Source organism: Alligator sinensis, unplaced genomic scaffold, assembly GCF_000455745.1.
Source record: "Alligator sinensis unplaced genomic scaffold, ASM45574v1 scaffold1200_1, whole genome shotgun sequence".
NCBI lineage: Eukaryota > Metazoa > Chordata > Crocodylia > Alligatoridae > Alligator > Alligator sinensis.
This window is the reverse complement of record NW_005842772.1, coordinates 13,541-26,925: the sequence shown is the minus strand read 5'-3', so window position 1 is coordinate 26,925 and position 13,385 is coordinate 13,541. Positions and strand designations below refer to the sequence as shown.

The 13,385-nt window shown below is 41.7% G+C and overlaps 1 protein-coding gene across 1 annotated transcript in view; it reads right to left on the bottom strand.

The window, feature by feature from the left end:
• The window catches only part of RPTOR (regulatory associated protein of MTOR complex 1), a gene marked incomplete at its 5' end in the record, with an annotated part of 215,924 nt that extends 205,476 nt beyond the window's left edge, over positions 1-10,448 (bottom strand). The window contains 2 exons of the mRNA XM_025216909.1: positions 4,393-4,475; positions 10,346-10,448. Of these exons, the coding sequence (XP_025072694.1) occupies positions 4,393-4,475; positions 10,346-10,448 (186 nt within the window). The remainder of the gene's footprint in view (positions 1-4,392; positions 4,476-10,345) is intronic.
• Between the last annotated feature and the right edge of the window lie 2,937 nt (positions 10,449-13,385).

Here is a 13,385-nt window from a genome sequence, read left to right as displayed (position 1 = left end):
GTAAGCCAAAGTGCTTATCCAGCACCTCCTTCCCTACAACATTCTGCCTACCCTGCAGGCAATGGAGGGAGGGAAAGGACACCTGATGAGACATTCAAGCCTGATCAGTATCTCACCTCAATACCTTACACCAAGTACATGAAGAATCCCCAAAGTACACCTGTCAAGGATTTCCCTCCAGGGAAGTGAGGTGGCAACATAAAGGCAAGGCTCCTATTTTCTTAACTGACTTTTTCACCAGCACCTAAATTATCTCCATGCCAAACTGCCAGAGCTCTAATTTGTTAAGAAAATTCTTCAGAGAGATAAATTCTTCATTGTGCGCCCACAGCTTTGTAATCTCCTACTTCCTTCTCCCAGTAAAACTTTCACTTGAGACTTGCAATGAAATGACTGAATTTTATTTAACTGCAGTAGTTTGCAGATGAAACAATGGCTGAAGTGTTTTCCCCCCTCCTGCAGCACACAAATTTATGTAGCTACACAGCAATAAAGCAAAGTCTTAAATTTAATCAGAAGAAATACTTCAAGCAATGGCAAACTGATAAATTATTTAGAAAGGGGCTCAATAAGGCCTGGCAAGGAAATATGTACCAGACACACAGCCTGGGAGCTTTCAGAAACACAGAATTTGCAAGCCTGCCCCTCTTCAGAATCTCCACATCGGCTATTTGTAATGTTTTAACCAACAATTATCTAGACCTTGATTCATACAGCATCCTGTGCTTAAAGTCAAACAAGACAGCACAGGCCTGCGATAAAACTTGTCAATCTTAAGGACCCCATGGGAAGTTCCTCCTTTATTGGCCCTGGTCCGTTTATAGTTAATTAGTACTGTTCACACATTCCCAATTAGATAGCGACAACAGGTATTTTCCTCATTTACAGGAGCACATTGGCAGCTCCATAATGCCAGTTTTCTCACAAGGTTTTAATGATCCAGCCTCAGTACAGATTGCTTAGGTTTCCTCTTTCCAAGTCTTCCTCCTTCTTCCAAATCTCCAACCATTCCAAAACAGAGAGAAAGAGGCAAAACTAGATCTATTAGTATTTACATGAAAGGTCTAGGAAATTCAATAATGTTCCTATTGTTTTATTGCAGATGGCACATCAACTTCTCTTTATTACTGCAGAAAACTCAAGAGCCCTGTAGAGTGCAATAAAGTTGTACGTGTTTAGCCTTGCAATGTTTCAAAGGGCTGTGATTTACTGTTAAGAACTGGGCACCTTGCACACAAACATCTGAGCTCAGTAATTGCCTCATGTTTTGTGCAAACTCTACAAGGCAGCGTGAGGTCTGCCCACACACAGAATACCTGCTGCTACCAGAATCCAGTCCCCATCCTCTAGTACCATGGGCTCTATTATTAAACAACAGAGAGAAGTGTTTGTTTTTACCACTACATCAAGGTGTTTTACTACTATGTTAGATTCCACACACCATACTTGCTGTTAGGCGTCAGCCAGTCCTTTTACTCAATAAAGAGAGATTAAGAGTCAATTCCAGCACTCCAAAAGGAAAAATGCAAAGGAACATTAGCCTGTCTTAAATATAATGTCTACCAGTAAGGACAGGGCTCTCTTAAACAAAGACCTATTTTTAAAAAAAGTACACCCACTGAACACTTGTATCAAAGAGGGACATTGAGGAAATCATCCGTGGATTTGTCTTTTACCTTGAAGTAAAGAGCTTCACCAACAAATACTACAAATTGTCTGCAGGTAATGCCTTTGGAGTTGAGTTTTTACCCAGTGGGTGCATCTACACATGCAATTAGGATGTAGAAATAGACTCCAGCGCAGTTTGCGCCAGAGTTTATTACTCCCAGGTGCAGCGTTTACACATGTGCCCAGGACGTCAGCATGTTGAGGCTAAGCAAGTGGCTGGCAGGAGACCTAGGGGGCCTGCCAGCCCAGGGCTGCTCCGCCCCAGCTCAACATGCTGTGGAGGGGCTGGCTGGGGCACAAGACCACTACAATGCAAGGCTAGCAGGCCCAGCCAGCCCTGGCCACCATCTACACGTCCACTGCAGCGCACGAAATGACTTTGCTGTAGGATAGAACTTGTCCCAGATAGTACTATCCTACAGTGGAGTTAATTAGTTTACTGCACCCTAATACAGGTGCACGTGTAGACAGTGATGGTTTACTAAGGAGCTGATTAGTCAACTCCGCAGTAAAGTGCATGTGTAAAGGCACCCAGTAAAAGAAAAATATTAAAAGGTTGTGAAGAGTTTAAAAAGTCTATATCAACCTTATGTTTATTAAACTGCTCCGAATAGATTACTTTGTCCTCATCTTTGAGACAGAAAATGGAGAGACTTTGGTAAGGACCATCCAATAACAATGTCTGCACCCTCTTCTTACACCAGAACTTGCATTTCTCAGTGAAGTTATTTTCCTAGTGTATCACCAGAGATAAACTGATGCCTTCTGCAGAAAAAATCCCCCGAGGGAATCATTTCTCCTTTAATGGAAGAATACCCCCATCACTAGATCAAGGTATTAATCCTTTATGAATTGCAATCAGCTTGAATGAAGGCTTTAAAAAAAAAAAAAAAAAAAGTTGCTCAGGAAGAGATGCCTGCCATGTGAAGAGCAAGACAAGGCGTCTTCAGGCTCAAGGACCAAGCAAAACATTTGCAGTAGCAATTTATCTTTATTGATTTTATAAATTATACAGAAACTAGTAAATTAATTATGAAACATCCCTAAATCTGTGTGTACCCAATTAGATTTTAGAGTGACTGATTAAAATTACCTAAAGGCTTGCTAAAACCAGGACAAAGCCTTTTCCACCAGGGTTTCCTCACAGTTGCATAAAATATCAAGAGACTTTTGAAATTGTGAAACATTCATAATGCATCCACAAAGCAAGATTTTAGCCAACCCCCCCCCCAGCAGACTGGCCATCTTATTACTCCATGTACAAAACCCACACAGCGGACAGGAAACACAAGAATCCTTTTGCTGATAAGCAAGGTGTACAAAATTTTGAAACGTGCTGAGCACTGAAGAGATAAGTTAAAAGGAAGGGATGAAACAATATCCCCTTAACATACTCCATTGTGGATACTAAAGAGGAGCTCCCAGACCTAAGAGAATAAATCTATTCCAGCTGCCAACACAGGATGTAAAAGGAAGACGTGAGTGCGCAGTTAAGAGCCCGTCTGGTAAAGTTGCTTCTCTCCCAATCAGATCAGGTCACATCAAAACTATTTTTTATTGACAAGTTATTGTTTAGTAGTGGATGTGCTCTGTGATGTGCAGTACACAAGAAGGAAGTGTTTTGCTCCAAACAGGTTGCTGTCTAAGACCTGAAGAACAAGGCATAGGCAGGTGTCTTAAGGAACCGTGTTGGCAGGGATGACTCAATTGGGTTTGGTTTTTTCATCTTTAATGAACAGGAATAAGTTAAAAACATAACTCCCATCCTTGTACAGCCTGACTGAGCACTGAAAAAATCAGGAAACCACTACGTTTACCAAAAAAAAACAACATTATTTGTAATATAAGTAGGAAATGAAAAGACAGCTGCAAGTCGCTGGCAACTAATCATAATGGCATAAAGCAGGGATATCTTTATTTCATTTTCAATTCCAAAAAAATATGCGTGCACCACACATCAGACAGTTACCAGTTAGTGACCAAATCCCTAGAAATATCTTTCTGAACAAAACCAAGAACATCTACTTGCTAGTGCCCTTACAACATTATTCATGTTACAGCAAAAATGTTAAAAGAAAATGTACTGCTAAGTAAGAGCCAAGAGACATGCCTTCCCACTAGCTGACACTGCAGAAATTCACACCGAGAACAATTTCACTACAGAAGAGACAATGAACTGAAAAAAAGAGGGGGAGAGAGAAAGAAAAAAAAGATCTAAAAAGTCTCCAAAAATACAGTAATGGTAGAAAAGCTTAACAGAAGTGTCAGTGCAGCACCTAAGACTTAGAACAATTACCTCTGCCCCGATTAAATGAAGTGGTAGCCATGCAACAGACCAATCAGAGAGGTAATTGAGTTTGACAGCCTGCAAGAGTCTATACACATGAATGGATTAAGCAAGCAATGGATGCTGTGAGATCACTGAGTTACATAATGGTGAGTAACTTCCTTCTTAGCCTAAGCCAGAGTCTGTCTTGGAAAAGCTTTGAGTTGAAGGCAGGGTAGAGATGCTCCTTATACACTAATAAAGTCAGAAAGGAACCAACTGTTGTGAGCAACACCCAACTCTGTCAGAGGTTTATGCCTCTGATTTGGTTAGTCTATAAAAGGTGCATCTCTCTTGTGCCTTCTGCCTAACTTCATGTTACCACAGCTAACTTCCTCTTTCTATCCTTGAGCTGTACAGATACTGGTACAGAAAGGAAAGCAGAGTATACAACTTACCCTTGGCTGCCAGTTTTCATACTGTTTCTGTAAATTTGCACCAATGGTTTCCAGTGCTTTTTGAGGACCCATTGACAGAGGATCTAAGAAATATAAAACATATGAATTAACACTTCTGACCATTACTCTATTCAGCTTGCTTTTATATTAAGCGAAAATCATTTCCACTGCCATGTGTATTTGAATTCATAGGCCACGTACACCTATTCCTGGTGTGGCTTCTGTCAAGTCCAATGTGAGCTCTGACAACACAATTAGAGATCTGGGCCATCAGTGTTTGTACCAAGGTAAATGCAGTAAGAGAGAATTGTTGAAAAATGTCTTGCTTTCAGTCTGCAGCAATTTGTGTGTGTAATAAAATGCATGTTATGATATTCTAATATACGACTTCTTTCCCAATTTATGGTATTTATTATTTCAGGTAAAGTCATCAATTTCAAGTCCATACACATTATGCTTCTCACTGCAGTTATTTAAAGGAGATAGTAGAAACTAATTTCATATTCTGCATTATTATACAAAATTAATACAGAGAGCAATGTCTGCCAAATTTGCAATGAGCATTATGTTCTCCAAAGTGAGAAGTAAAAATCTGCTTAGAGAAGTGAGAGGTGTAACTTTTGTTTCTGTAAATATTGAAACTGTGCTTCCATAAGAACCAGCAATAAAAGTATACAACGTAAATAACGTAGACAACAAAAAGTTACCAATAAATAAAGTATCATCCCTGAAACTAAGCAATGGCAGTGAGTGAAACAAGATTGGATATTACTGGAAATAAAGGTTTATTACTAGAAACCTAAATAACTTTTTAAAAGGTATTATACTTTTCAGCACAAAGTTCCTTCGCTTACACCACCGTACCAACGCGTTCTGGAAGGCCAGCTTCTCCTCCAGCGCTTTACTCAAAACCTGGGGCCACAGAATTGACTGAACGAATAAGTATCAAAAATCTGGAAGCTGGTACTGGGCAGATTAACTGAAAAAGCAGTTCATAAAACTGATGAAGTCATATGGCCTTTATATGTTTTTACAATAAATATTTTACTGCATACCTCAAGCAGTAGAAGTTTATACCATCACACTATAAAAGTATGGGAGAAAACAGGAGTTTTTTAATCATGACTTCCATTTTCTTAAGAAAACAAAGGCTAACACTGAAGTATAAACAGTATTTTTATTTCTTCACAGTAAAATATTTTTTTTGGTGAGTGGATCATTAACATTTCTGCATGCTTGAGATACCAGAAGGGATGCAAAGAACAGTAAAACCATAGGTTTTTCTGCTCTGTTTTATGCAGGCAGAACTATTTAGGTAAACTATGGGTTGCTCCATCAGTTTAAACCACAAGCTTCGTGGAGGGGTGTCGGTCCTTCAGTGCAAAAATGGGACACTTATTCAGCTCCAATAAACACCCAGTTCCAACACTGAGACCTTTAGACAGAAAGTCCATTTTAAAACGCAGCAAAATCTTTTGCCACTCAATCCTAAAAACAAAAGCTGTGGAAAAGCTGCTTGAAGTCTGCTGTCACTTAAGCCAAATTTTGGCCAGAAGCCTTTGGATCTGGTTAACAATAATCTCTCAAAAATCCCACAGACTCCCTCAGAACTGATGGCAGCTTCACTATACAACAGTGCTGCCAGGGTACCCTTCAGTTAACAAATCAGATTGATACACACTCGGGATTGTTTTGCGTTCCTGGAAAGAATCAAAATGGATTTGTGAAAGTGCATAATGAGCCTAACAAACAATACTCCCCTTCCCCTCTGCGAGTGAAAGAATTTGCCGTGGGCTGGGGAATGCCGTAGGAGGCGGCAGGCCCTTTTTAACAGGCCCTTTCCAAGCCTTGTGCAAACATAACATATAGCAGTTCCATTTTGGGGGGAGTGTTAGTATGCTGGGGTGAGCACCCAGGGAAAATGGCACAGGCACATTCAACAACAACTTTACAGGAGTTGACTCAGTCCTCTAAAGGGTGACTAAATTCTAGAGGAGTTCATGCCTGATCAAAGCAGCACTAACATGAAAGACCCTCTACTAAAGCTTAAAATTAACCATCAAGCCCAGGCCCAAAAATACTGCCAAAGTCTCTTGGACCATGAGAGAATGTAACCAATTAGGAAGTGCTTACAAAGGGTGGTCTTAGCTAGAGGAGCCAGGGAGACCTCCAGTTTTATACAGGAATCAGTCAATCTGCTGAGGTGGATGGAGCAGGGATGCAGTTTCACCCTTCTTAGAGTCCTGCTCCACTCAAACTTAAAAAAAGCCTGCATGGAGGGAGAGCTGCATTGCTATTCAGGCAGTGCTGAGAGAGTTAGTTGCCTTCATGGCTCTCTGTCATCTCCTGGACTCAGGCATTAACAATCCTCTATCCTTTTTAATGGTCTTCATGTTCTGCTGTTCAATTTCAAGCTATCCTTTCTCCTGCAATTTTGCTGTCAGTTAGCCATTCCTAGTAACGTCTCTCTTCTATTTCACAGTCTGGCAGCCTGCTTTTAGCTCTAGCTAAAGAACTTAACTCGGGTATGGTAATATTAACTCAGGTGTAGAAATGATTGATTGAAGTAGTGGAAGCACTGTCAAGATACTCAAAAAAGCTATATTTTGCTCTATGAATCTGAGTAAGAGATGTACATTTAACTCTAATGACTACAGGACTAATAGTATATCTTTTAACTTTGTTTTGACTAGTTTGTTGTGTTTTTTAAACGCTGTACACAGTCTAGCAAATCAGTGCACATTCCAATAATTATATTGGTTTCTACTTTAATCTTGAACTGAATAATATAGTGCTAGCCCTCTAGCATATTAATAAAGCATTTAGTTTCTCTTTAACTGGAGAAAAACGTTTTGTGTTTTATGCAATGATGCCACACCATCTGCACGCCCCTTTTCTAGACCCGCCCATGTCAACATGTATACGTTTACTCTCCTTACTCAGATATGGAAGAAGAAGGAGAAGGAATCTTTCCATGAATCCTGCAGTTACAAAGTAAGATCAAAAATCATCAAAGATGAAGCTGTGAGTTTTTCCTCCCCGGTTTGCATGTCATCTCAACCACAGCTGTACTTTTGGCAAGGACCAAGGACAAGAGCTCAAGTACAATGAAAAAACATATTGTTTTCCAACCAGTATAAAAATGTCACAGCACAGGTCTTAAAGTCAGATAGGGAACAAGAGGCACCTCCTTACGTGTATCTAGCACCACTTCAGGGCTTATGCATTTCCAGGAACGCTTACAAAACTCCTTATGTATTCCTGCCTTGCTTTGATGCACAATTTCCATTAGGTGATGTACATAAAGAGATTTCTGTAAAATTACATTCCCCCCTCTTCAGCATTCAGCTCATTTATGCCATGCTTAAAACACTGATTTTTCTTAGCATGCTATAGGGCATGCATTTTTTGAATGGCATTTTCTACATTACTGTTACGGCATTTAATGTCTGACCGTAAAACAATGCAAAAAGAAAGGACAGGTGTCGTTTCTCTAAAAAGGAGAGGAAACATTATAAAAACAGTATGTATTACGTGGAGTGAAAGTGTAACATTTAACAACCTTAGATTTCAAGAAGACAAATAGGAGACAAAAGCAGCAGTGCTTCTGTGCTCATTCAAGGCAAAACTACCACAGATATGTAAGCCAATGCCTCACCTTGCTAGAATTCATAGCTGCGCATTTGCTTCGACTGCAATTCCAAGGAGATAAATGGAACAGATTGCAGGAAGAATTACCTAATCACTCGAGATCCCATATTTTTTAATGTATTACCTGTGCATGAAAGGTGCACGGACTGAGATTCTCAATAGCAAGAGAAGGTACAGAGAGTCACCTTACATAAAATTCACAACCAGCCAAAGCTGTGGGCATCTGGCAGTTACAGTAAGGCCCTTACTTAACCTGGCTTCTTTTTTCAATATGTCTCTTATCTTTTGACTGAAGTACTTTTGAACAATAGTGTTAGCTCTGACTACTACCGTTGGCTACAACAAGCCAAAAGAATGAACCGTCCAGCCAACACCAATTTGCCAGCAGACTATGGCAGGAACACAAGGGCTGTTCTTGGATGGATGGGTCCGGTCCCTCACTAAGCAGAGTTTTCTGGGAGTCCTTTTGAACACTGCTCATCATCCTGGGGGCTTCAGCTCATCTCCCTTCCTGTACAGCGCACAGCACAGGGCTACTGGAAGGATTAGGAGAGAAACCTGGGTAGAGTACCTGCAGGACAGTCATGGCACCAACTCTTAAGTGTCTTTACTGGTGTCCAGTTGACATTAGGGAATGAATGCAAGGCAGCTAGCTAAGATTTAATCTGCACAAAACCATGATAATGCAGCAGTTTCAGGGAAAGTTTCAGCTAAGGTCACTCTTTGTAAGCATTACCTAATTAGGTAAATTCTCCCAAGGTCCAAGAAACTTGGGTAGTACCTTCTGAATCTGGGCTTAATGGTTAATTTTAAGCTTTAGTGGAGGGGATGTTATATTAGTGCTGCTTTGATCAATGATCAGTCATGAGGTCCTCTAGAATTTAGTCGTCACCTTTTAGAGGAATGAGATCCAGAAAACATGAGAACTACAACTGACTTTGATGATCTATGGGCCTGTTGTTTGCTAACAGAAGCAGCGGCTCTCATTTGAAATCCTCAACTGTTGTTGAACCATCATAACAGCAGTGCTCGCTGCCTCCTTTTGGCCTGGGTTTTATGTATGGTTCTTTCAGACGCAGGGGTTGTTACCATGTTGTCATCTCAGAACTAAACTGCTGTGTGGGAAAGGGAAACTCTTTTTCTTCTTACATGTTTATTTTAAATTTATGAGAAAGGCAAGCTAAGCCTGAGACAGACACTTATGTCGTATAAATCGAAATAAGAAGCTGTGCTCAGAATTCTCATTGCTGATTACAATCCTTAATTATCTTATTTTGATGAGTCCCAGTTGCTCCTGGTTTTATCTTCTCTTTCGGTTTCACTTTTTAACTTATAATACAAACTAAAAGCTGCGCGTTCCACCAAATGGATCTACTTGTTGGTGCTTGTTCACAGCTTTTGAACCTCAATTATCTTCAGTATTTTACCATCTCTGACAGCATGCTGTCATCTTAGTGAGTGCAGAGCAAGAGAAAGGGTAGTTTTATAAATGAAGGAACCCCATTTATACAATGGCGCTTTTGCTTCTGCAGCCTTCTGTAAGCCCCACGATTCTACATTCAAGATAGCATGGCTTAAAGCGTCACTTATAGAGAGGTTGGGCATTTTCAACCTGCAGTTAAAAACCACACAGCTCTTTGACAGCTTACACACACCACATGCTTCAGCCTAGTATTATCAAGACCAGATGAATTTGACGGGAACCAGATTTGTCCCCAGATACAGGGAAATCCCCGTTTTCAAGTAAAGGTTGGGTCAAGTGTCCACTGCCACACTAATGCAGCAAGCACTCCAGCAAAGACTGCTGACCAGATGTTTTCTGAGAAGAAGCCTGGTCCTTGAAACTCACTTCCCCCAGTCCAAGATAACCAAAGAGGTGCCTTCTCAAACAAACAATATCACTTGTCTATTTTGGAGCACTTTGGCTAAACTGTTCCTTTGCAATGATGGAGCATTGTTTTATTTAATTTGCTTAATGTTTTGCACCACAGAATACTTTAAAACCCTAACAAAGTTCTGGTTGGGTATTCAATAAACTTAAAAGAAATTTTAGAAAGACAACTATAGGCAAAAGAATCAGCTTTGGGTTACTGTCCTTTGGAAGAAACCAGGAAAAGTAGTCATTGTTGGGGAGTTGGATTGCTTAATTTACACAGCCATAATCAAGTTGGATGTCACAGACTTCCTTCGGTTCGGCCCAGAAGAAACATGCTGGTGAGGCTGCGATGTCCTTATATGCTTGAGCTTTCATGTGAAAAAGCAAAATTTCCAAACTGCTCCTAAATATATTCAATGGACTTACCTATCCAGCATTCCAGCCGGGCACAGGGAGTTGTCTTCACCACATCAGGAGGATCCACACCAACGTTTAGGCACAAAACTAAGGCAACACTAACAGTCTTCATCTAGAAACAAGTGACAAGAACAATACTTAATGAAGAAACTCACCAATTACTACCAATGCTATAATTCTCTTGCACCCTGTAATACCCACAGAAGGTTAAGCTTTGTTATTCCTTCTTTAATGCAAAAACACCTTAAACATATTTTTTTCAGAGTAGGGTGAAAAACCAGAGATTAAGCCATAGAAGTTCTCTCTTTTTGTTCCAGCAAAACCTCATTAAACCCTACATTGTTAATCCACCAATTTGCTGAACTCTCACTAAAATCCAGTAGTCTCACTCCACTTTTCAAATAAAATGTAATAGAACTGCATTTAGGTTTGACATTACAAAGACAGTTTTCATTTCCAAGGCCTATACTGCTGCCTTACAGTATGGAAATTGGATGCCAGTGGACTTCAGCCAAGTATCTTAGATCAGTCAATGTCCAACTTAAATACTTTATCAAAAAAGTAATGTGAACATACTATTCAAGAACCCAATCCATAACAGAATACAGCGTGCCCTGAGGTTACCGCTCAAGGTACCAACAAAAATAGTGGCCTAGACATGCTAAGGTTCTTTTAAAGGTATTTAGGATACGCTGCTAATTTTGGGTAGATCTTAAAGCTGTCTTTTAAAGGAGGTATAAAAGCTTCCCTGCATCTATCTAAAGAAGTGACCCAAACTGAAATCTCTTTTCTGTTTTAATACTATACCCATCAGGCACAGTGGTCAGGATTTGACCCAGACAGAGGTGTATTCTTTACCACATTTCAGGAGTTTGCTTAGAGCAGAGCTTTCTGATAGGAAAGCCATTGCTCATGACTCAGTCCACACCGCAGACTACAAATCTCTACCACCTGCCTGGAGTGCCCAAGCCACCAGTGCTTACTCTCACTGACGACTTCCATTCCCAACGGCAATGAAGACAAGGACATTCTGTGTAAGGGTTAGCACAGCCGTGAGAGCACAGCAGGGAGGGCTGTAGAGGGGGTGGGTGGCTTGGTCCAAATTCAGGCTGCTGATCCCTTGGGTGCCATGGGTTGACTCTGACCTTCAAAGGGTGAATCCAACTTCTTCAAGGGTTGGATTCAGCCTACTGGCCACGGATATCTCACCCTTGGTCTAGAGCCTTTGGAGTAGAAAGAGAAGGGGAATGGAACAGAACACTAACCTAAAGTTTTGATAGTCAAAAAAAGTAATAAATAATATTTAAACCTGTGTCCTTACCCCAAATATTCCATTAAAGAATTTGGATCCTAAATCCTTTTTAAAAATGTCCCCTTAGGGTCACTTTTAAGACCCAACCATGTCTATAGAGGTTCTCAAATAAATCTGAGAAAATTAACATAATTTTTCTGATTAAACTAAACCTAACTCTGCTAGATGCACCTACTGGATCACCAGTTCCCACTCATTACATGACCTTTGCTTAAAACAGAAATCTCTTTGCAAGCAACCCTAACTCAAAGATCGCACCAGAAGTTAATAGTGGATCTCAAAAACTAAGCTCTACAACAAACTATTTTATACTGCACAGACACCAAAAATCTTTCAGCTAAACGTTCAGTTAACCATAGCATCTGAAGATGAGCTGCCAAATACTGGATGTACTGGCCAATGTCTGTCAAGGGGATCCCCATGGGGCAACAAGGATGGCCATGTTGGTCTTTTCATTAGGGCGTGCTCCTGTTACAGGTGAAACAATGCCCCAGTTTGAGTCTGTGCTGCTGCAGACACCATCACATCCGGCAGCCGTGCACACTATTCAACAACTTCATCAGTGACTTGGGCGAGGGGTAGAAAGCACCCTGCACAAATTTGCCAATGACACTAAGATGTGGGGTGAAGTGGGTACGCTAGTAGGAAGGAACAGGCTGCAAGCGGACCTAGACAGGTTACAGGGGTGGGCAGATGAGAACAGGATGGGTTTCAACACTGACAAGTGCAAGGTGCTGCACCTGGGGAGGAAGAACCAGCAGCACACCTACAGGCTGGGGAACTCCCTTCTCGTCAGTGCAGAGGCAGAAAAGGATCTTGGAGTCATCACTGATGCCACAATGAACATGGGCCAACAGTGTGGGGACGCGGTCAGGAAGGCCAACTGCACCTTGTCATGCATCCACAGATGCATCTCGAGCAGGTCCAAGCAGGTGATCCCCCCCTCAATGCAACACTGGGTCAGGCCGCAGGTGGAGTACTGCGTCCAGTTCTGGGCGCTGCACTTCAGGACAGATGTGGACAGCATGGAGAGGGCCCAAAGGAGGGCCACCCGCATGATCGGGGGCAGCAGGGCAGGCCCTACGAGGAGAGGCTACGGGACCTGAACCTGTTCAGCCTCCACAAGAGAAGGCTGAGAGGGGATCTAGTGGACGTCTACAAACTAGTCAAGGGGGACCAGCAGGCATTGGGAGAGTCCCTGTTCCCCCGAGCACTCCCGGGAGTTACAAGAAACAACGGTCACAAGCTGGCAGGGGGTAGATTCAGGCTAGACATCAGGAAGCGCTACTTCGCTGTCAGGGCGGCTAGGATCTGGAACCAACTTCCAGGAGAAGTAGTGCTGGCTCCTACCCTGGGGGGCTTTAAAAAAAGGCCGGGCGGGGGTTGTTTGACCCCAGTACTCTTTCCTGCCATGGCAGGGGGTCAGACTAGATGATCTCCTCAGGTCCCTTCTGACCCTACAACTATGAAACACTACCGCTGCCTTCTCCCATCCACAAGTGCACATTTCAGTCTGAGGAAGGCACCAGATACAGCTGTAAAACTCGCAATGTCAGCTAACCAACTCCATATCCTTCTCCTCCTCTTCATGAAAAGGAAATTAAGTCAAAAAATTATCACACTGCCAAGATTAAGGCTGCACTGTTAAAAAAAATTACAAGTCAAGAAATGCAAAATTGAGACTGCAACAACTGTGGTCTGTCTGCTGCTCCTCTACCCCCCCCCCCCCCCCCCTCT